This window comes from Leptinotarsa decemlineata, unplaced genomic scaffold (assembly GCF_025532065.1).
Source record: "Leptinotarsa decemlineata unplaced genomic scaffold, Ldec_3_MD MMD2_tig00026336_RagTag_RagTag, whole genome shotgun sequence".
Classification (NCBI taxonomy): domain Eukaryota; kingdom Metazoa; phylum Arthropoda; class Insecta; order Coleoptera; family Chrysomelidae; genus Leptinotarsa; species Leptinotarsa decemlineata.
Genome location: NW_027412692.1, coordinates 7,309,957 through 7,331,269, shown reverse-complemented (window position 1 = coordinate 7,331,269; position 21,313 = coordinate 7,309,957). Strand labels below are relative to the sequence as shown.

The 21,313-nt window shown below is 37.1% G+C and overlaps 1 protein-coding gene across 1 annotated transcript in view; it reads right to left on the bottom strand.

Moving 5' to 3' along the window:
* Nucleotides 1-20,309, bottom strand: part of eIF5B (eukaryotic translation initiation factor 5B) — a 57,583-nt gene extending 37,274 nt beyond the window's left edge. Inside the window, 11 exon segments of the mRNA XM_023157335.2 lie at nucleotides 4,489-4,606; nucleotides 4,663-4,808; nucleotides 12,697-13,040; nucleotides 15,475-15,817; nucleotides 15,936-16,154; nucleotides 16,271-16,626; nucleotides 17,767-18,138; nucleotides 18,206-18,722; nucleotides 18,725-18,992; nucleotides 19,994-20,065; nucleotides 20,120-20,309. Of these exon segments, the coding sequence (XP_023013103.2) occupies nucleotides 4,489-4,606; nucleotides 4,663-4,808; nucleotides 12,697-13,040; nucleotides 15,475-15,817; nucleotides 15,936-16,154; nucleotides 16,271-16,626; nucleotides 17,767-18,138; nucleotides 18,206-18,722; nucleotides 18,725-18,992; nucleotides 19,994-20,065; nucleotides 20,120-20,163 (2,799 nt within the window). The 5' untranslated portion in view covers nucleotides 20,164-20,309.
* Nucleotides 20,310-21,313: the final 1,004 nt, after the last annotated feature.

Here is a 21,313-nt window from a genome sequence, read left to right as displayed (position 1 = left end):
ATCCCGATGAGTGAATTTGAATACTGTTTTGAACAATGGAAGAATCGTTTGTAGAAGTGCGTTGTGGTCAATGGCGAATACTTTGAAGGTGATCAAAATTTGGTGTTGAAATATTGAGAAATAAAAAAGATATGAGGAAATTCCCGTTTTTTTGGATGAACTCCACAAAACAGAATCAATCTTTGAGCAAATACTGAGTCAATTTGATCTGCACGACGCTCCTGAAGAAATATTGAGCAGTATTAGAAAGACTGCCAGTTTACTGTCATTTAATATGTCAAAAAAGTGGGAGCGTGTTCATCGCACAGAAAAACCACTCTTGACCTTATGTAAAGACTGGTTGCAACAAGATATCAATTTAGGAGAAATCGTTTTCAATTATTATCAAGAAAAGAGCATTTCACGTCCTGATGGTTCTTCCGGCAGGCATAAGAAATAGTTGTGTTGTGTGAAGAATCGACAAAGAGTGGGGTTACTGATCATGTATAAAACCGGAGTTCTGAGGAGCTATCTTTCACTGCTAATTTATGATCAGCACCTCAAAAAATCAACCTTCTTTACCTCTTATTCAAGCGTTAGTTTTATACTTAGATTTAGGTCTTACTTTTAGAAAATATAATTTTTTGTTTTCAACTGTAAATTGCATTCATCCAAATAGTTTTCCTAATGATTATAATCTTAGAAAAATTCGAAACCAACGATTACCCGACAATATGGATATGTTTGATAAATAATCATGCTGCAATATATTTGCAGAAATTACTTAATCAAACAGCAGAATATATTATTGATATTATTATAGCTGTATAGTATACATTATTATAGTATTGCTACCTTGTTTTGAGTTGAAATCAATTGATGAAAAATGTTTATTTGAAAATAACTAGCGGTTGATAATTTTTGTACATTGTCCCCACTAGTTGGTTACACTGTGCGACACAAAATAAATTGGGTTCAGTACCTTTTGAACGATGTGCATTCACACAGATTACGGGGGGCGAAATAAAATAATAAGATGATAATTCTTCACTTTCATTAAATATTAATGATTGAAATTAAATATTGAAGCATTGTACCCAATAGAGAGTAATTTTGCCACCTTTTCGAGGTCTAACTTGTTACGCAGAGGTAGTTAAATTACATGCGTGCTACTGAATAATTCTTTGCTGGTGGTGCATATAAAAGTCTACGTACAATCGGTGATAATAAATTAAATTCTTCTCCGTGAACGTTCTACCATTCAGGAAGTGATTATAATTTCAAAATGAGCATTCTTCCCATTCACCAGAAATGCAATAGTCTCCTCGACGCGCTTTTCACAACTGTAGAAAAGATTATTGCATTTCTGGTGATTCATTAGTTGTGAAAATAACTATTCTTGGAGTATAAAAAAATTGAAATCATAGGAAAACGTTTCTTAACCATGTCTCTTCGCTATAGAGTGCAGATTATGCTGTATCATGCTCAAGTTGAATGGCGTCTTCGGTTTGGTATTACTTTCTGGGGAGCTTCCTCTTTATGCAAAGATTTTTTTGTCGCCCAGAAAAAGATTATAAAATGTATAGCAGGAGTCTCAAGAAATACAAGCTGTAAAATCATTTTAAACAATTTTGAAATACTAACATTGCCATGCCTGTATATATTCGAATTATGAGTTTTTATATATGATAACCGTAACTGTTTCATAAAAAATGAAAATGTGCATTCTATTGATACCAGGTGCAAGACAGACTTTCTTTCATATGCCATATTGTAAAAATGCACTGACTTACAGTTCCCCCAATGTAATAGGGCTCAGATTATTTAATCTGCTACCACTTGAACTGAAAAACTCTAGTACTATCCACAGCTTCAAAATTAGACTTGAGTCTTTCCTAGAGAAAACCTATTACTCCCTTCAGGAAATGATTGAATAATAAAATGAAAAATTCAATGAATGTATTACTCTCAGTAAATTGTCTTATTTTTAGTTTTACTTCTAAACTCTTTTCTGACTAATCCTACACAATGTACCTCCCCAATCAAGTGCAAACCTCAAGTGACTCATCTTCCTTTTTCACTTGTAATAGAAGAGAATGCTAGATGAAAGTATTCATTTTATTAGGATTTTGTTAATGACGCATGTCCATTTCTTTGGCGTCCTATATATCGTTTACAAAACTAAATATACTAGGAAGTCTTAGTGATTCTGATTATTTCCAAAAAAAAAACGCTCAATAATAATAATAATAATCTTTATTGGTTTCAAAGACGTAAAAGGTATAAAACAAGTCAAAAAAAATTTGAACATAGATTAGGCAAACAATACATGTACTTTAAAATGCTATAGGGAGTAAAGAGAGTTCACTACGAAGATAAGAACTCGTCCATAATATAATACGAGTTATCCAGTAAGTATGTTTTCAGCGTTTTTCTGAATCTGAAGTAAGATACCTCTTGATCGATTTTTGTCAATAGGTGGTTGTAAACCCTAATTCCATTGGAAATAGGGTCGTACAGGCATATATTTAACTGATTTTGGGGTGTGAAAAGATGATGACTGAATCTTGTTGCGTAATTATGGATGTCATTATGACAGGGAATTTTGTTTCTGTATTTATTTATTTATTTATTCATTAACGAGTAACACCCAATTAAGTTTAAGAGATTTCACAATAAATTATATGAATACAACAAATAATTATATCTAACTTACTTGCTAAAAGTAAAACTAATTTATTAATAAAAAAAATAAGTGAGAAAATAAATTTACTGAACTGAAATATTAATTAAATAAATAAATGATTAAGATAAGGAAAATTCAATAATTGAGGATGTTTATGTTTATATTTACCACCATTTCGTTCAATGAAAATAAGTCCAGATCGATTTTATTACCACCAATAGCAACTCTAGACAGGAGAGAATGTTTACCGTAGTTACAACGATAAAAATCTATTGCAAATGTTTCTGTATTCTTTGTACTTCTAGAAGGAACATGTAAGCCAATTTGTGCTAGCAATGCAGGGCAGTTAATAAGAGAATTTAATAATTGGAATAAGAGTTTTGAGTCACTTTCCACTCTACGACTACTTAGCTTCATTATATCTGCCACCCTACGAATATCATCTAATGAATGGTCCTTCAAGGGTATTTTTCATTTGAACGCCAAAAATTTAAGGAATTTGTTTTGTACCCGTTCAATGTTAAGTGCAGGACTTTCATAGGTGGGTGACCATATGGAACTACAATAATCTAAAACTCATCTTACCAGGGTGAAATACAGCATTTTTATACATTCAATATTATATGTTATGTATATAACAGGAAACTGTTATATACATATATATATATATATATATATATATATATATATATATATATATATATATATATATATATATATATATATATATATATATATGCAGAAAAGTGGGAGTATATTCAATTTTTTAAAAAGAGGTTTGCATGATTCTCTCTGATTTTTATTTAACATTGCACGTATGCATTTTTTTTGGTACTAGGAATAGTTTTTGTGCTGAAGACGACATGCGCCATAACAAAATTCCATATAATAGTCCGGGATTGTTTTTCCGCAAAATAATAATTTCTATCTCTCTAAATATGTGGGAGTTGATTCGAGAAAAATTCTGCAAAAAAGGGTTCTTCCTGAATCAACTTTTCAAAGCCAATTAAAATCTTCAGAAAGCTTGAAGAAATATGTATGTGAATGGTGTACTTGTACCCTGAATATTTCATTCAAAAAATCATATCTTCGGTTGGCTGCGGTCATCTGAATCACCCAGATTATGATGAAATAATTTAAAAAGATAGTCACAGTGTTAGTTGCCATACTCCTCGGAAACGGCTCAACCGATTTTCACGAAATACTTTATGTATATTCGGTAGGTCTGAGAACAGGTTTCAATCTATTTTTCATACCCCAAAGTGAAAAGCGTGTTTCACCCCAAAGTGATCCCACACAGTTTTCGGCCACCGTTACTATTCATTCATCGAGCGTAAATACAGTTTGCGATGCTACCAAAGTTGTGAATAATCCAATAGAGTTTTTGAGCTCATTGGATTTGCCAGACATGCTACCACATAATTCACAACTGAAAGTTTGATCGCTCTGTAATTTGAATCCACCACGGCTGTGCAACGGCACTCGATTAGTCATTAAAAAATTATTGAAGAACATTGTCGAAGCCAGCATTTCAAATGGTGAATCTTTATTATACCTACAGATGTGCCAATTCATTTTAAACGTGTGCCATTTCCAATTAGATTGGCATTTGTAATGACTATCAAAAAGTCCTAAGGCCAAACAATGTCCGTTTGTGACTAAGATTTGAGCACACTATGTTTTTCACACGTACAATTATATGTGACATGCCCTCAAGTGGACAAACCATCCAGTTTGTTTTTGTTAGCTGAACATAGACTAACAAAAATATTGTAAACACTATAGCATTCGAGGTTCAATATTATTTGTAAGAAAAAACTTACCGGAATTTTGCTTGTTCTCAAAAACTCCAACAAAGCCTCCAATGATCCAAGTGTGGAAGCTTGAACATACACACCTCTTTCTGCAAGTTTTATATTCGACAGGGCTGATTTAAGTTCCCTGAAAAAAGTTGGGGCATTACTTGAATATTACTCGGAACAAAACTGAAGACATACCTAGACACCTCTTCCTTGAGGATTTCAACTTCGTCTGGCTTGTTGGCGATATATAAATTGAGACCTGCTATAGCCTTTTCTAATTCTTTGGCAGCAATCTTCACACCCTGGGCTGCTTTAATCTCTCTATATTCTATGTAAGCATTCTGAAATGAAATATTTGAGAATTAACTTATATTTCTAGATTCAAAGGAAACAGTAGAGGATTCTTCTCATTGAATATTAGTCCCATGAATTGAATAAATAATTTACTAAACTGAGAAGTTTTGAGATTACTGACGAAAGAGCCATATCAAAATATAGTCTTTGATATGAGATTTCCACTTGACAGTTTACAAAACCGCGACACATGTTTCGCGATACAATAGCATCTTCAGGCGTCACAATCTTGTGACCCCTGAAGACGTTTAAGGTTAGAAAAGTAAGATTAGGTTACTATGGAGTCGTTTGCTGAAATGATTTGACCATCGTCCCAAGCCCCATCCAAAGATTATAATCTCAGGAGAAGGATTATCTGAATTTGATCCAGATTACTTTAAAAATAAAGCATGACTGCTAAAAAATGGAAAAATAAAAGAATTAGAAGCTTGTGCATACTTAAATCACAATGGAAGATTTAGTTCAAATAACTGGAGAGCTATTATGGTATAAAAGGATGCAAAGACTAATGAAACTCAGCCACCAGAAGCAAGAACTTTCAGTAACCAAGTATCGAACAGTGAATTGCCTGTCTTATTGGCCGAGTTTTTCAGGACTGTTAGACAACAGAATGTAAATATTTTGGTAGACCAGTAGTTTCAATTTAAACTTTGTACCAGGTGGCAGCAGATTCAGCTGTTGTTGGTAGCTAAGCTTTCAGGACATGCAAAAGACTGGTATCAGAGCAAAATTGAGTTTACACATATGTGGCGCTCTGTTATACTTTCAGAGATACAGCCAGTTGAAGTAAATAATTTGATTAATTTAAGAACTCACTATTTGTAATAAATACAAGTGAAGTGATACATCCTTTTTAATGTTGTATACTACAACTTTAATTCACTTACCATTTCCATTTTTTTCCATACAAAAAATTTGATTTCTTAGAGATTGTATCTCTTTTAACAAACTACATCAAAATTATTTTTGAAAATGAATTGCATTATCACAAGGAGCTTGCTTGTTCATTGGTTTTGAATGCACTGTTGACATTATATATGTACCGAAAAAAATCGAAAATCGAAAAAATAAGAAAGTCTCCTTTTTTGTCATTCAAAAAATGTACCTTCCAGAATCTAAAAGGCTTGATTGGCATATTTTGTCATACTCAAATAATTGAACCTTTGACAATGTGAAAAATGACTAAATTGTAGAATTTCCTCTATTTTCAGGAAGGAATAAATGAAAATGAACGTTTTTCTATATCTAAATAGAACTGGCCAATATTTGATGAAAATTCATAATACATTTTATGTATTGATACAGTTTATTGTATGATTTTCGCTATAAAGGGTTTGACAAAAACCGCGACATGTGTTTCGCTATACAATAGTTTTCTCAAACGTAAAATTGTAATATTTTACGCTTTTCAAACGTAAAATAATATTTTACACTTGAGAGAGCTATTGTATAGTGAAACACGTGTCACGGTTTTTGTAAAACCCTTTATGGTGAAAATCATACAATAAACTGTAATAATGAGTTTTTCTATGACCAGATGAAATAAAAATATAAACATTAAGTAATATACATCAAATCAGTGATACAAAAAAATTACAATTTGACTTTTCCTCAATTATTCAAAACTTCTTTTGAATTGGAAGTTTAGATTCCTCACGGTCTAAGAAATTTCATGTTCAAAAATGTGGTGGAAGATTATATGCTTCAGTTTTTGTTAATGCTGAGGAGTAATCATGATTGATTTTTTGGAAAAGAGCAGTACAATAACTGGAAATGACTATTTGACATCAATGACCACTCTATGAGAAAAAATATAGAGAGAGGAAGCTCAAAGTTGTGTTGTAGAAAAACATTTTGCTTTTGCACATAAATCGCATGTTGCCACGCAAACAATTCATCATTTAGGGTTTGACTATTATGCCTTTCCTCAACTGTGACAAAGAGGTGATAGAAGTTGGGGAGTGCCGGAGAAACCACAAGGTCTGAAAAATTTCATATGCTAGAAAAAAATGCTAGAAATATGCTTGAAAAATATGCTAGAAAAGTTCTTGCTTCAGTTTTTGGGACTGCCAAAGAGTAATCATAATTTATTTACTGGAGAAGGGTAGAATAATTACTACAATGAATGTTGGAAATAACTGTCTAGGAGAAAAGGTCGTGAATTTTCTTCTGAAGGAGAGTTGGTAGGAGTTGAGGAGATCTAGTTTGCAGAGCAAGGTGAAAAAATTTACAGGAAGTTGCAGGTTTGCTGTATGTATCCAATTAAGAGAATTTTTCTATATATTCTTGTACATCTTCTTTCAAAAACTTTGTATTATATACTATTTCGTGATATATATATATATATATATATATATATATATATATATATATATATATATATATATATATATATATATATATATATATATATATATGTTACATCATTCAACAATGCAAATGAATGTTTTATTAGCAGTCATACTTCAGCAATTAACTCCTGAAAAATACTTACTTTCCCGTGGGTTGGGCTACCTATCGGGCGCGTCCCCAGGTGGTGGATAGGGGAACGGCCAGGGACTGGAGGCCCTATCCGGAAAGCCAATGTGGCCTAACGGACGGGGTTGACGGACTCCTGGCCAGTGGCAGAAATAAGTAGGGTGAGGGGAACTGAAACCCCCCAAAAGCCCTGCAAAACATGCCACCGCGGACCAGCCTACCCAAGCTAAGATGTAAGGAATCGTGTCGACAGCTGAATGGCCGCAGGGTTATATGCGGTTACGAACGATCCCCTTGAGGAACCGGGCGAAACCTCATTGTAACTAGCCTTCCTCTGGTAATGCGGGGCTCTGCTAGAGGTGACCAACCCTTCCCTTGCTACTCGTGGGAACATACATGGACACTAAAGAAAAAAACAAAAAACCAACCAATCCCGAGGCTGGACAGCAATGCTCACCTCAATTTAGGACGGGGGCTGGGGATGAACAGAAATGCTCACCCCAAGCTACCGCTCAGAAAGAGGCTGGACATAGCAGACCACCTCGCGATGCAATGCAAAGGCCAAGGCGTAAGCGAATCAGCGGCGCCGAGGCCAAGAGGAGGAAGAGAGCGAAGGAGGCAGAAGTGGCAGCAACTATGAGTGCACCCTCCACCTCCTCCACTCCATCCTCAACAACAAGGGCACCTCTTGCGGAGGGCGCCAAGAGCTCCGCCTTGAAAAAAGGCAAGGAACCGGCTGCCACCGCAGGAAAGCGCCCTCACGCGAGTACCTCCACGGAGGGAACCCCAAGAAGGTTGAAGAAGCTGCGCAGCGACAGAAATGTCGCTGCACCTTCCAAAACCTTCATGGAGGCCGCCTTGAGACACCTCAAGGTAGCCATCATAGATGAGACTAACCCGTACGGTAAGGTTACCGCAGAACGAGAGAGTCTCATCAAAAAACAACTGTTGGAGGAGCTGGACAAGATCATCTTCTCCGCCTCCAGCAACAACAGAAAACCGCCCACGTTCAAGTCGTGGACATACTCCGGTGAAATCATCAGAGTGGTCTGCGATGACGACGTGACGTTAGAGTGGCTGAAGAAAGCCACAATGAATATCAAGCCATGGGAGGAGGCATCACTTGCGGTCGTCAGTGTGGATAAGCTCCCGAAGCTTACCAAAGCCTCACTCTGGATCCCGGAGGACGTCCACAAGACGACATCCGGTGAAAAGGAGAGGGTGCTGGGTCGGCTAAAGGCGCAGAATCCTGACCTGAGGGTAGCAAGATGGTGCACCTTCCATCATGAGGTTAAGATGAACCCACAAGGACACCTCTTCGTCTTCGGGATCGGAGAAGATGATATGGCTGTCCTGAAGAAGAAGTCGATGAGGTTAAGCTACGCGTTTACCTCACTGACTATTAGGGCAACAGTAAAAGAAACAGAGGGTACCTCGGAAGACCCTAGGTCCTTGGGAGTTGAACCACCTAAAGTGGATATTGACCCCAAGGCCACCATGGGTCCCGAAAAGGAAATCGAAGCATCTGAACAGATGACATTCGATGACCTGACGGAGGAGGCACCCAAAAACAGCGAGGCCACCTCCCCCTTAGCAGGGGAGCAGATGGACCTCTAAAGGTAACTTTGTATCCAACAACTGTCTCATGGGCAAGGACGTTGGAAAAAAAGTAAAAATAATACAATGCAACCTCCAACACAATAAGGCGGCAACGGCAACACTATGTCGCCACCTTGATGTATTGGAGGAGGCAATAGCTTTGATCCAGGAGCCCTGGATAATAAAGACCAAAATTACTGGTTTCAGTAGTTTAACTGGTCAAATTTTCAGCTTACCAAGCAACCAGCAACCTAGGACGGCTGTCTACGTTCCTAGGAAATACAGAGCGTTTCCGATGGCACAATTCAGCACCTCAGATCTCACTGCGGTCAAAGTTGAATGTCCAGTTGGGAAAGGCAAATATATGGCGTTGATAATCGCATCGGTGTACCTCCCTTCAGATGCAGCCACCCTACCACCGACCAGAGAAATGGAAGTACTAGTGGACCACTGCCTCAACCAGAGAGTGGAGCTCATATTGGGTTGCGACTCAAACTCTCACCACGTGAGCTGGGGCAGCAAGGATATCAACGCCCGAGGTAAGTCACTATACGAATATATAATACAGAAAGATCTAACAATCTTGAACAGAGGCACGGAGCCAACATTTATTAATGCCCGTAGCCAAACGTTAATAGATATCACGCTCACGACAGCCGAAATATCAAACAAAATCCAAGACTGGCAAGTCTCGGACCATATCTCTATGTCAGACCACCGCTGGCTGACCTATACGATAAGCCAGGATCTCAGGACTACTGTAAAATCCCGTGACCCGAAGAGGACGGATGTAGCTCTCTACAATCGACTCTTAAGAGGAGCTCTGCGGGAAACAGAGGTCCTGACTCCTGGCAACAATGAAGAACTGGAAAGGTACACAGTATCTATCCACAACAAAATAGACACTGCCTATAAGGAATCCTGTCCAATGAGGATGGTTCAAACGCATGGCACAACCAACACATGGTGGTGCCCTGAATTGGAACACCTCAGGAGGACATCGAGAACGACCTTTAACAAGGCAAAACGTACAAGACTCGAAGAGGACTGGGTTATATATCAAGCCAACCTCAGAGAGTTTAAAAAAGTCTGTAGGCGAAAACAAAGAGAAGCCTGGAGAGCCTATTGTGAGGCAGTCGAAGATTTTCCACTAGCTTCTAGGCTACAGAAGGCACTCTCAAATGACCACCATAAGACTATTGGCATCCTGACGAGGGAAAATGGCGACAAAGCCGCCAACCTCCAGGAGAGTGCTGAGATTCTTATGGAAACTCACTTCCCAGGTTCTGTCTTTCCTGGAACGGCGAACTGGACGGATGTATCAATAACACCCTCACAATATGACTGGCAATATGCTAGTACAGTAATTGATGAGGACAAAATAAGATGGGCTATATCGAGCTTTTCCCCCTTCAAGTCACCAGGGCCTGACGGTATAAGACCAGCCCTACTTCAGTGGGGACTGGACACTCTTATGCCACACCTGGTTGGAATATTCAGAGCCTCTCTAGCTCTGAGGTATATTCCCAGTAAGTGGAGAGAAGTAAGAGTAGTATTTATACCCAAACCAGGTAGGATGGACTACACCCTACCAAAAGCATTCCGACCAATTAGTCTCACATCGTTTTTCTTAAAAACCATGGAGAGGCTATGTGAGCGGTACATAAGAGATGAAGTACTTGTTAACAACCCACTTCATCCGAATCAGCATGCATATACCCCGGGAAGGTCTACTGATTCGGCCCTTCACCATGTGGTTGGCAGAATCGAGAGATCATTGGACAACAAAGAATCCACCCTAGGTATATTCATAGATATTGAGGGAGCGTTTGATAAAACAACCTTTCCAACAATTACCCAGCAACTACACTCCAGGAATGTACCCCTGGTAGTAGGAGAATGGATACTCCAGATGCTCTCTAGCAGAGCAATAAGTATTAATGTAGAAGACATCACAGTTAAAGGACTGGTCATGAGGGGATGTCCACAGGGAGGGGTCTTATCACCCCTTCTCTGGAACATAGTTCTGGATACCCTAATTAATCACCTTAACAAAAATGGATTCTACACAATTGCATACGCAGATGACATAGTTATCTTGCAGACTGGCAAATTTGTAAACACACTGTGCGATAGAGCGCAGGATGGGCTCAAATTGATAGAAACATGGTGTAAGGAACACTCACTGTCGATCAATCCCAAGAAGACTGAGATGGTCCTTTTCACCAGGAAAAGAAGTTTAACGGGCTTAAAACCTCCCGAAATCTTCAAAAGCCAACTAAACTTCTCTGAAGAGGTGAAATACCTTGGTATTATCCTCGACAAGAAGCTAACATGGAACTCTCATCTACAGAGTAGAGCAAAAAGAGCATACGTGGCTTATGAGCAATGTCGGAGGACAGTGGGACGCGCATGGGGTCTTTCACCCCGTGTAGTCGCCTGGATCTACACTGCAATAATAAGACCTATGTTAACGTATGGAGCCATTGCATGGGGACCGAAAGTTCTACAAGCAACGGCCATCCAAAAATTATATCAAATACAGCGACTGGCTTGTTTAAACATCACAGGAGCCATGAGAACAACACCAACCGCGGCAATGGAAGTAATCACGGGTCTGACCCCTCTGGATCTGTTCGTTAAGGAGGTTGCGTTAATGGCCATGTTACGATTGCACACGGCTGGTGTGAACCTAGAAGTAGGAATGGGTCAATTGAGGCTGGGATTGTGGCGGGAAGCGCTTACTGCGCAACCTCTGCTGCAGGCAACAAGTGATGCAATTGAACCCAGGTTTGTGTTTAATAAACCCTACAAAATACAAATTAAGCAGAACACAGAGTCAGATGCTACAAATGCAATACGGATTTATACAGATGGCTCAAAAACCAAAGAAGGTTCAGGATGTGTAGTGTACTCCAGATCACTAAGCCTAAGGATCAAATGGGGAATGGGAAGAAATACCAGCGTGGTACAAACAGAACTGGCTGGTATCTCAATCGCCACAAAAGAAATAACCAAGAAAAGAATTTCGGGCAAAAACATAACAATCTGCACTGATAGCAGACAAGCACTATTAGCCTTGAACAGACACCGTGTTACTTCAGGGCTAGCACTAGAGTGCCACCAAGATTTAGCCAAAGCCTCGGTAGATAATAACATTATCCTGAGGTGGATTAAAGGGCACGAAAGGAGTAAAGGTAATCGCATTGCCGACTCTTTAGCCAAGGAAGCGGCTGGACTAAGAATTTTAGGACCAAGTGGCACCCACGGCCTGATGACTTCGACAATTGCGGAACTAGTCAAATGTTACACCCATGCTCAATCTTTAAAGAGATGGGATGAAATTAAAGGATGTAATCTTGCCAGGATCACCTTGGGCGACCCTGGGAAGCTGGCGCCGAAGAAATATCTGGCGATGACCAGGAAAAATCTACGCCTTACAGTAGGATTTCTGACTGGCCACTGTCAGCTAAGGAAACACCTACATAATATGGGGCTAGTGGACACACCTCTATGCAGGATGTGTGAACAGGAAGATGAGACTGTCAGGCATGTCCTGTGTGAGTGCCCGGAGTTATCGTCAATAAGAGAGTGTGTGTTCGGCGAGTCTTGGCCTACACCTGCCGATATAAAGGAGATGTCTCCCAGCGACCTGTCCACCTTCCTGGAAAGGACAGGATGGACGACGACCTAGGAGGAAAACTCCTTGGGAGGATGTACAATGGGTCACATGTGGCCTAAGTGCGTGGGCTTACACTCACCCTCCCTACTCTACAGATACAGATACAGAATACTTACTTTAACTCTCAACTCCTTCATTGGTTGGGGCATCAGCAATGATCTAATCTGCGTCACAATTGGACCTTCAGTCCCAGCACACAACATCGTGTCACCCTCTCTCAGAGTACCGTTCACCAAAATGACATCGATAGTCGTTCCGAGTCCAGGAATGGCCTTGACTTCCAGCACCGTGGCCTGCAGTTCATCGGAATACATGAGTCGCTTGGTGAGTTTGGTTTGGCAGTACTCAACTATGAGGGCAAGCAGGTTGCCCATGCCTTCACCCGTTATTGCACTGGTGGGTACTAAAGAAACATAGCTTCGGATGTCTGGATTCTCATAGAATAGGGCGGCATTCAAACCTAGAAGACGATAAATTTTAGTTCGAAATCCTTTAAAAAAAGACTATTTTTATACCAGACATTCAAAGACAACAGTTCATAGTTATTGTGGGAAAAAATCAGGAGCACATAAAGGTAGAACATACAGTGGAATACTATTAATTAACTTGGGATTGATATTTTTTTTAGTAGTATTAGTTGTGATTGACATAAACTTTATTTCCACGTGGACAATAAAAACTGTATGAGAATGGTCAATACATGAATGTAAACCACCTCTTATCACTAAAAACTGCACATAATCTTTTAGGATGTATGAAAATTTGTTCAATAAATTGAATCATTGAATAAAATATTTCTTGAATATCAGTAGATTACTCTTACTTTCCTCAGCAGATCAAGAAGTGTATTGAACATTTTTATTCCAATGTAATCCGGTGCATATGAAGTCTCATTTATGTTGTTTTTTATTCTAGTGTCAAGGCGATGAACATTTGATTAATTTTAAAAGTTGATATGTGTTTGAATACATAAACATTTATTTGGAATTTTTAGATAAATATAAGGATCAAGATATGAAGATCTTTAAAAACTTGTATGCAAGATCATTGGCTTGAGACGTTTTAATACAACAAAAAATGCATTTTCGAGCAATAAATATAATATTAGTTACGGATGGCCTACCCCTGAGACATTATTCTGCAAATTCTGTACACATACTAGAAGCCATATTAATACTACGATTCAGGAATCTTTAACGATGAGATTGGAACCTTTGGTGTGAAAGTTGAATAACTTTTTTCGAGATCGATTGCCCTAACACCAAACTGATATTTTTGCACTCGACGCGCGTTTCGCCAACAAAGTTAGCATCCTCAGGAGAAGAAAATTGATAACTAGTCTAGTCTGGTTAGTCCTTGTATACTAAAATTTGTTACCTGAAGTTGTATACCTGTATTCATATGGGATTACTATAAACTTGTTATTACTCTCCTCTTTTTGAAAAGTCGACTTTTCAAAAAGAGGAGAGTAATAACAAGTTAACCCCAATACACAAGAGGGCTTCAACAGATATTCGATAAAGTAAATATGAAAGTTGCATATAAAACTTCTCATGAATTGCAACAGCTTCTTGGTAATCCAAAAGATAGACTAGAAAACACAGAAAGGTGGGGGATTTACGAAATCAGTTGTCAAGATTGCAACAGCAAATACATCTGCCAGAGCCGACGAGCGATTAAAACCCGCTTCAAGGAGCATTGTGCACACATGAAATATGGAAGGATAGAAAAATCCAGTGTCGCCCAACATGCTCTAGACTCGGACCACAGAATTGGTGAAAACAATCTGAAACTGATTAAGCATGTGCATGACACCAGGCTACTCGATGCATGTGAGAGTCTAGAAATAGCCAAATGTAAAAACAGCATGAATGGCGATAAGGGACCCATCCCATTTAGCCCACTTTTTAATCTTCTGTTAGGAAAAGAATAATTACTAAAAACTTGCAGGTAGTTAATTACCGAGAAGTTCCATATTGGACTTCAGGCATACAATCTCAGGTAACAAATTTTAGTATATAAGGACTAACCAGACTAGACATCAATTTTCTTCTCCTGAGGATGCTAACTTTGTTGGCGAAACGCGCGTCGAGTGCAAAAATATCAGTTTGGTGTTAGGGCAATTGATCTCAAAAAAAGTTATTCAAGGAATCTTTGTAAAGAGCTTATTTCGAACTTAATTGCTTCCTTCTGTCCTTCAGAAGTTTCCCACAATTTTTTGTACAATGATGGAGACGTAGAAAGCATAAAACCAATTTTAACCAATAATAATATTGGTAGATAGAAGGACAATGATATATTCTCAGATCAAGGGATACAAAGTTGAAAATTTGAGGTGTTAGATTGTAAGCTGTAAGAACAAAGAGGTTTCCATGTTTCCGTTAAAAATACATTCGAATGTAGTTCTAAACTTGCTACTTCTTCTTCTCTTACAATGAAAAATATTCAACAAGCTTATATTATGAACATTCTAAATATGGAATATTTGTTCAAACACATTTGTTTGGAATTCAATGTGATAAAAGTCCCTGCAAAACTGATCCATGTTCAATGAGAAAGAATTCCTTATACTTACATCAGATGACACTTTATGTATTCTTAGAGTGTGAAGAACTTACTCTAGATCATTCATAAATGTACGTTCAGAAACATAGAAAGATTTAACCTTACAATTGTTGTTTAATAGCAAAATGATTTTACAACAGTCACTCCGAGTATTATATGGAAATATGTTTCTAAACAAGAGACCATACCCTGCTTCATAAGCTCAACTAATTGCAGGGTAAATTGGGAGGTATAGGGAAAAGATGTGAACAGATTATGTTATATAATTGTAAACAGTTTTTCTACACCAGAACAAAAATTACTACCACTCCACAAACATTGATATTTACCTTGTTCGGCAAACTGAACAATGATTTCCTTCGACCTTTGCTCAAACTCCAAATGAGTATTCTGTGCTTGTGCTTTCAAGATATCTCTCACATCTCTCCTGTTCATCGTCTGCCAATCATAAAGTCGATCAATTTTGTTGAGAGCCACAATAAATGGAGTCTTTTTACTTTTCAAGATATTGATGGATTCAATGGTTTGCGGTTCCAACCCATGCATAATATCGACTACTAGAATAGCAATGTCACACAAAGACGAACCTCGATTTCTTAAATTCGAGAAAGATTCGTGACCTGGTGTATCGATGATGAGTAGCCCTGGTATTTTCAGTTCCATGTTATTCACCTGAAATAATAATTAGATATTACTGAAAGCGATAACAAAAACAAATCTTCAACAAACAGATGAAGAGAAAACATGAAGCATTACATGGTATATTGGTATCAGAACATTAGGAACTCACCTCTTTAACAATCTTGATTTGCTCTTTGATAGCATCAATTGGCACATTTGTAGCACCAATTTGTTGAGTAATTCCTCCAGCTTCACCATCTTGCACATTGGTTCTTCGAAGTTTATCTAATATTTTAGTTTTGCCTGTATCTACATGTCCCAGTACGCATACTATGGCAGCTCTCAAAACATCAGGAGTTCTGTTCTTTTCTGCCTCCTCTTTTCTTACCTTAAAATAAAGACCAAACTCAATGTTTCTTCACGTAATTACTTAAAAACAATAATATAACTATTGGATATAATTAAAATATTTGAAACGTTAAAAAAAAACATTTTTATTTTTACCCTTATTCTTTCCAAAGCCTTATCTCGAGCTTTCTCAGCCTGACTTCTACCATCATCTTCATCTTCTGAAGCTGATCCACTATCTTCTTCTTCAGAATCAGACTCTTCCTCCTCCTCTGAAACACTATCTTCATCTTCTTCTTCGTCATTTTTCTTAGCGTTTTCAAGGGTTTCAATAGGTTTAGGTGATTCTTCAGATTCTTCTTCTTCTTCCTCAGAGGAAGCATCCCAAGCATCTTTGACATCATCTTCCTCTTCTGGTTCTTCTTTCTTCTCTTCTTTTGGTTCCTCCACAACTTCAACTGGTACTTTTGCTTCTTCAGGCTTTACCTCTTCCGGTTCTTCCTGTTTTGTAGCTGTAATATTGTCAAGTTTGATGAAAATCATTCGCTTCTGTATAATGCATTTCAATTAAAAGGAGCCACCGTGGATAAGTCATTTTGAGAAGAATTATATGTTTCATAACAACAATAAGAGAGCAAAATTTACACTTGCATTTTCATGCCTTAAACTTGGAGTAGCACAAAATGCTCATCTTTACCAAGGGATTATTTGTTACAACCATGCTACATATTTTCTTGATGACATCAGCAGTTTTAATTTATTCAAAACACGATTATTCTACTGTCTAATAGAAAACACTTTTTTTAAAAAGACCAAAAGACCAAAAAGACTAAACATTAATGGCAAACTTCTCACTAGGGCAAACATTGTTCAGGACCACGGTGTTCTTTTTGACACAAAGTGTGATTTACATCTCCACTATCAGCAGGTTGTGAATAGGGTGACACAAATGCTGGGCTTTGTGTGCCAGACCACAAGAGAATTCACTAAAGTTAATTCCATCAGAACCCTTCATTATTCTTTGGTTAGATCAATATTGGAGTATTGCTCATGTGTGTGGTCGCCAACATATGAAATCCATATAAACAAAATAGAAATTACTCGGAACAAATTTCTAAGATATCTAGCTCATAATTTGAATATACCTTTAACTGAAAACAAACTGAGAGAAGTTCGCACTAGGTATAGCAAAAATATATAGGTATATATATATATATATATATATATATATATATATATATATATATATATATATATATATATATATAGGTATGTATATGTGTATCACATTGCACTCGGTTATAGTTCTTGGGTTTAATCTTTTTAATTTTTTCAGGTTTGTTTGTATATTGGGTGTTTCCCGTTAGTTAAATAAATAAAAATAAAATAAAATTTAAAATTTCTATAACATATGTATACAATGTCTTTCGATTTTCATGAATTCACCATATCTCTGTTGTTGAGAAGTCAAGTTCCATAATGAACTTCTAACTAACATGAAAAGATAATCGTGCTTTAAAAAAATTAAACGCTTATAATGGACCATAAGTTTTAATGTGTTTATTTCGCTGACATATATTGTGATACATGACACATGTTCATTTGATTGTATATTTTATTCTGTATATTAAAAAAAGTATTTATATGCTCACCTGGTGCTGGCTCCTTCTTCTGTTTAGACGGTCTCACCCTGGTACCAAGTCGCGGTTTCCTCTCTCCAACATCAGGCAACTCCATTCCTTGAGCTTTCAAGTTATCAATCATAGCTTGAGCCCTAGCTCGGTCTGCCTTCTGCTTTGCTGTCAACAGTTTTCCTTCAGCCTTTAGTCTTTCTTTTCTCTCTTTCTCCTTCTGCTTTTTCCGCTCCTTACGCTCCTGTTCCAGTCTCATTGCTTCTTCTCTAGCTTTCTCAGCTTCCTCCTCTTTACGAATGCGTTCCTCCTCTTCCCGTTTCAGACGCTCTTCTTCCTCTTTCAGCTTTTTGAGGGCTTCTTGCATAGCTGCTATTGTCTTCTTGCCAGGACCTGCAAGTAATTTTAAATTTACATAGTAGAAAACTCTCTGAATACATGTTTCAATATTCAATTATACCTTTCTTTGTTTCCTTAGCATCTTTATCTTCTTCATCTTTTGCACCTTTCTTTTTCTTTTTTTTACTTTTTTTGTCCCCATCCTGGTCTTCCACCTCTTCATTCTTATCTTCTGAAGGTTTCTCTATTTTTACTGTATCCTCTTCTTTCTCTCCGGAAGTTTCTTTATTTGATGTATCTTCTTCGGTTTCTGGTTTTGCCACTTCTTGTTTCTTTGAAGCAAGTTTCTTTTGCTTCTCTCTTTCCTTTTTCTCTTTCTTTTTCTGAGCAGCAGTTTTCACAGTGCCAACTACTTCTGATTCTTTCTCGTCTACAGTAGGTTCTACTGAAGGTTCTTTCTCTTTTTTCTTCTTGGATTTTTTTTCCTTCTCGTCAGCTTCCTGTTCATGTTTAATTGATGGTGGCTCCTCTTCTTTTTTATTTCCCGAATATTCTAATTCAAGCTCAGCCAACACTTTTTCAATATCTTCATCACTTTCATCACGTCTTTTCCTATTTTTCTTACCCTTCTTACCCCCAGTTCTTTTGTAGTCCGATTTTCATCACTAGATTTTTTTTTGTCTTTTTTAACCAGTTTTGGCTCACTATCACTATCTTCATCTGCTGGTTGTTCTTGCTCAGATTCTTCATCATCAATTTGGAGAACAGCAAACGACTTTTTCGTTTTTGTTATAGTTGTTTCGGCACCAGAGTCATCGGAATCAATTTGTTGGTCTTTCTTCCCTTTCTTTTTTTTAATGTTGGTTTTGGTGGGTTGTTCGCTCTTGGTGTCATCTGACAGAGCTGATCTATAATTATAACAAAATGGCATTTATTTCAGGATAACCGTTCAAACAATATTGAAAAAATTTAAATATAGGTCAAGTGAAAACCAAAATTGTTCTAACTACTCAAAAATAATTAACCAGTTGAAATCTTCAGTCATAACGGGTAAAATTCATACTGGCAATGTTATGTCCCTAATAATTCAGCTACAAATAAAAAAAGTAGTTGTGAAACCACTGTGAAAATTTTATAAAACTGTTCAGTGAAAATCTCACAAATATGGTGCATTTTTGAATAAGTCATGGATTATTATTAAGTATTGGCCGAATCCATCACATATTTCAATATAAAACACCTCCAAAAAAGTTTTATTGGGCATAGTCCTGAAATTCAATCATCTGAAATTCTATAAAAAGTAATATACTCAATTTTTATATATTTTCGTGGAATAAAATATTACTATTACCAAATGTATAATGCTTGCAAACACATCCTTCAATATTGACAGTTTCAACTAAACTGAATGTTTTATTATGATAGTGAAGAAGCTGAACATGCACTGATGTTTCAGGGAGGGAGGAAAGATATATGTAAGAAGGAACAGAAGGACGTTAGTATTGCTTCTAAAATCAGGAGTTCATTAACAAAGTTTGTTTTAAATCGACACTCATGAATGACATCACTACTGTAAAATCCTATCAAATAGAGACACTGCTCAGAAGAATGTCTGTTTGGTTGACTTTGTAGAATGCTAATAAAACTACTGCTATTACATCTGTTGTAGCTCAAGGAGTATTCATGGATCAGTTTTGAAGTCATACGTTTGAAGCCTAAAAATTAATGTTACCACTAGAAACACAACTTTTACTAAAATAATATCTAGTAAGAATAGATAAGGTAATATCTATGGTGGTGCATGAATGCATGTGCCTTGCATCTTAGGAATGGGTGCATGAATCCACTTCAAAGATAATTTTTATATGTAGATACATAACCTTACTTTCAAACTTACTGAAATACTTACTTTGATGTTTTTGACTTTTTATTACTAGCTTTATCAATTAGCTCTTGGGTATCAATTTCATTTTCCGACTCACTGAAACAGTAATATAAAAGGAACCATAGATTTTTGAGTGAAACATTGTATTACCTCTCGATAGCCTTTCCTTTCGGTACTTTCTTGGATTTTCCCATCTTAAATTACTTATTAGGTCGCTATAATAATATGAAATATCTGTAAATATTTTCATAAGTGAATAATTTCCTAAAATTTTCAACAATCTGGTTACAAAATACACATGCAATATGTAGAAAACGGTCTGTTCGTTTGTTAAAAATACCTGATCTACGGAAACAACCGAATTATAGCGTTTCCCATTGGTGAAACCAGTGCAACTCTCCTGCGAGTGCCAGTTGATATGTTCCAACATAAAAATCTGTCAATGAGAATTACGCTTGGTCTATGCTGTGGCTTGGTGCTCGGTGCCTATTTTGCACTGCTTGACAGGATGATAGCGCCTCAGCAAATAGTGATGAAAAAATTAATATAGTAGTTAAAAATATCAGTGGGAAGAAATAAACACATTTCACTTGTGATTATTGGGGTCAATAATGATTAAACGAGTTGGGCACAAGTACATCATAGTTGAAAATATTTTTTTCAATATTGACGAAATTTCACGAAGAGGAGGAAAGCAATATTCCAGTTGATTGATAAATTCAATAACAGCATTTTCATTTCGTTGAATCTAATTCAGACCCCCAATATAAGAACAATGACTTTCACGGCAGGAGTCACATTTATTGAGAACAAAATCCGGGCCGGTAGGCCTTGGTCAAATTGAATCTGAAGTACAAACTGTTTCGTTCTGTAACTACGTCAAAGTTATATACAAGACCTTCTTAGTAACAGTGCGGGTTACTCTACAGATGAATTACTTACTAGGTTGTATTTGGATTAAAGAATATCTAGGGTCCATTTTACTTTCCTTTCAATTTGGTTTCGGTACTCTGGGAGGATTCGAAATGGTCGCCCAAGCAGCATGTCCATTAACGTCTGAATTCGTTAAAAAAAATTTCCTCAAGTTGAATTTTGAAAACGCATTCAATATGATCGACTGAAATTTGATGTTACAACGGATAAAAGAGGGTTTTCCAGACCTATACCCTTTTATATATCAGTACTAAGGTTCTCCGAATTATTTGAATTTTGGCAAACATTTGATTGAATCCCAGAGGCACAATAGTGCAGGTCCTACCTGCACTATTCTGCCTGACCCTTCTAGGGCTTACCACGAAACAACATTCATAATTCAATTGTTTGTATTTGAATGACGAATGCATT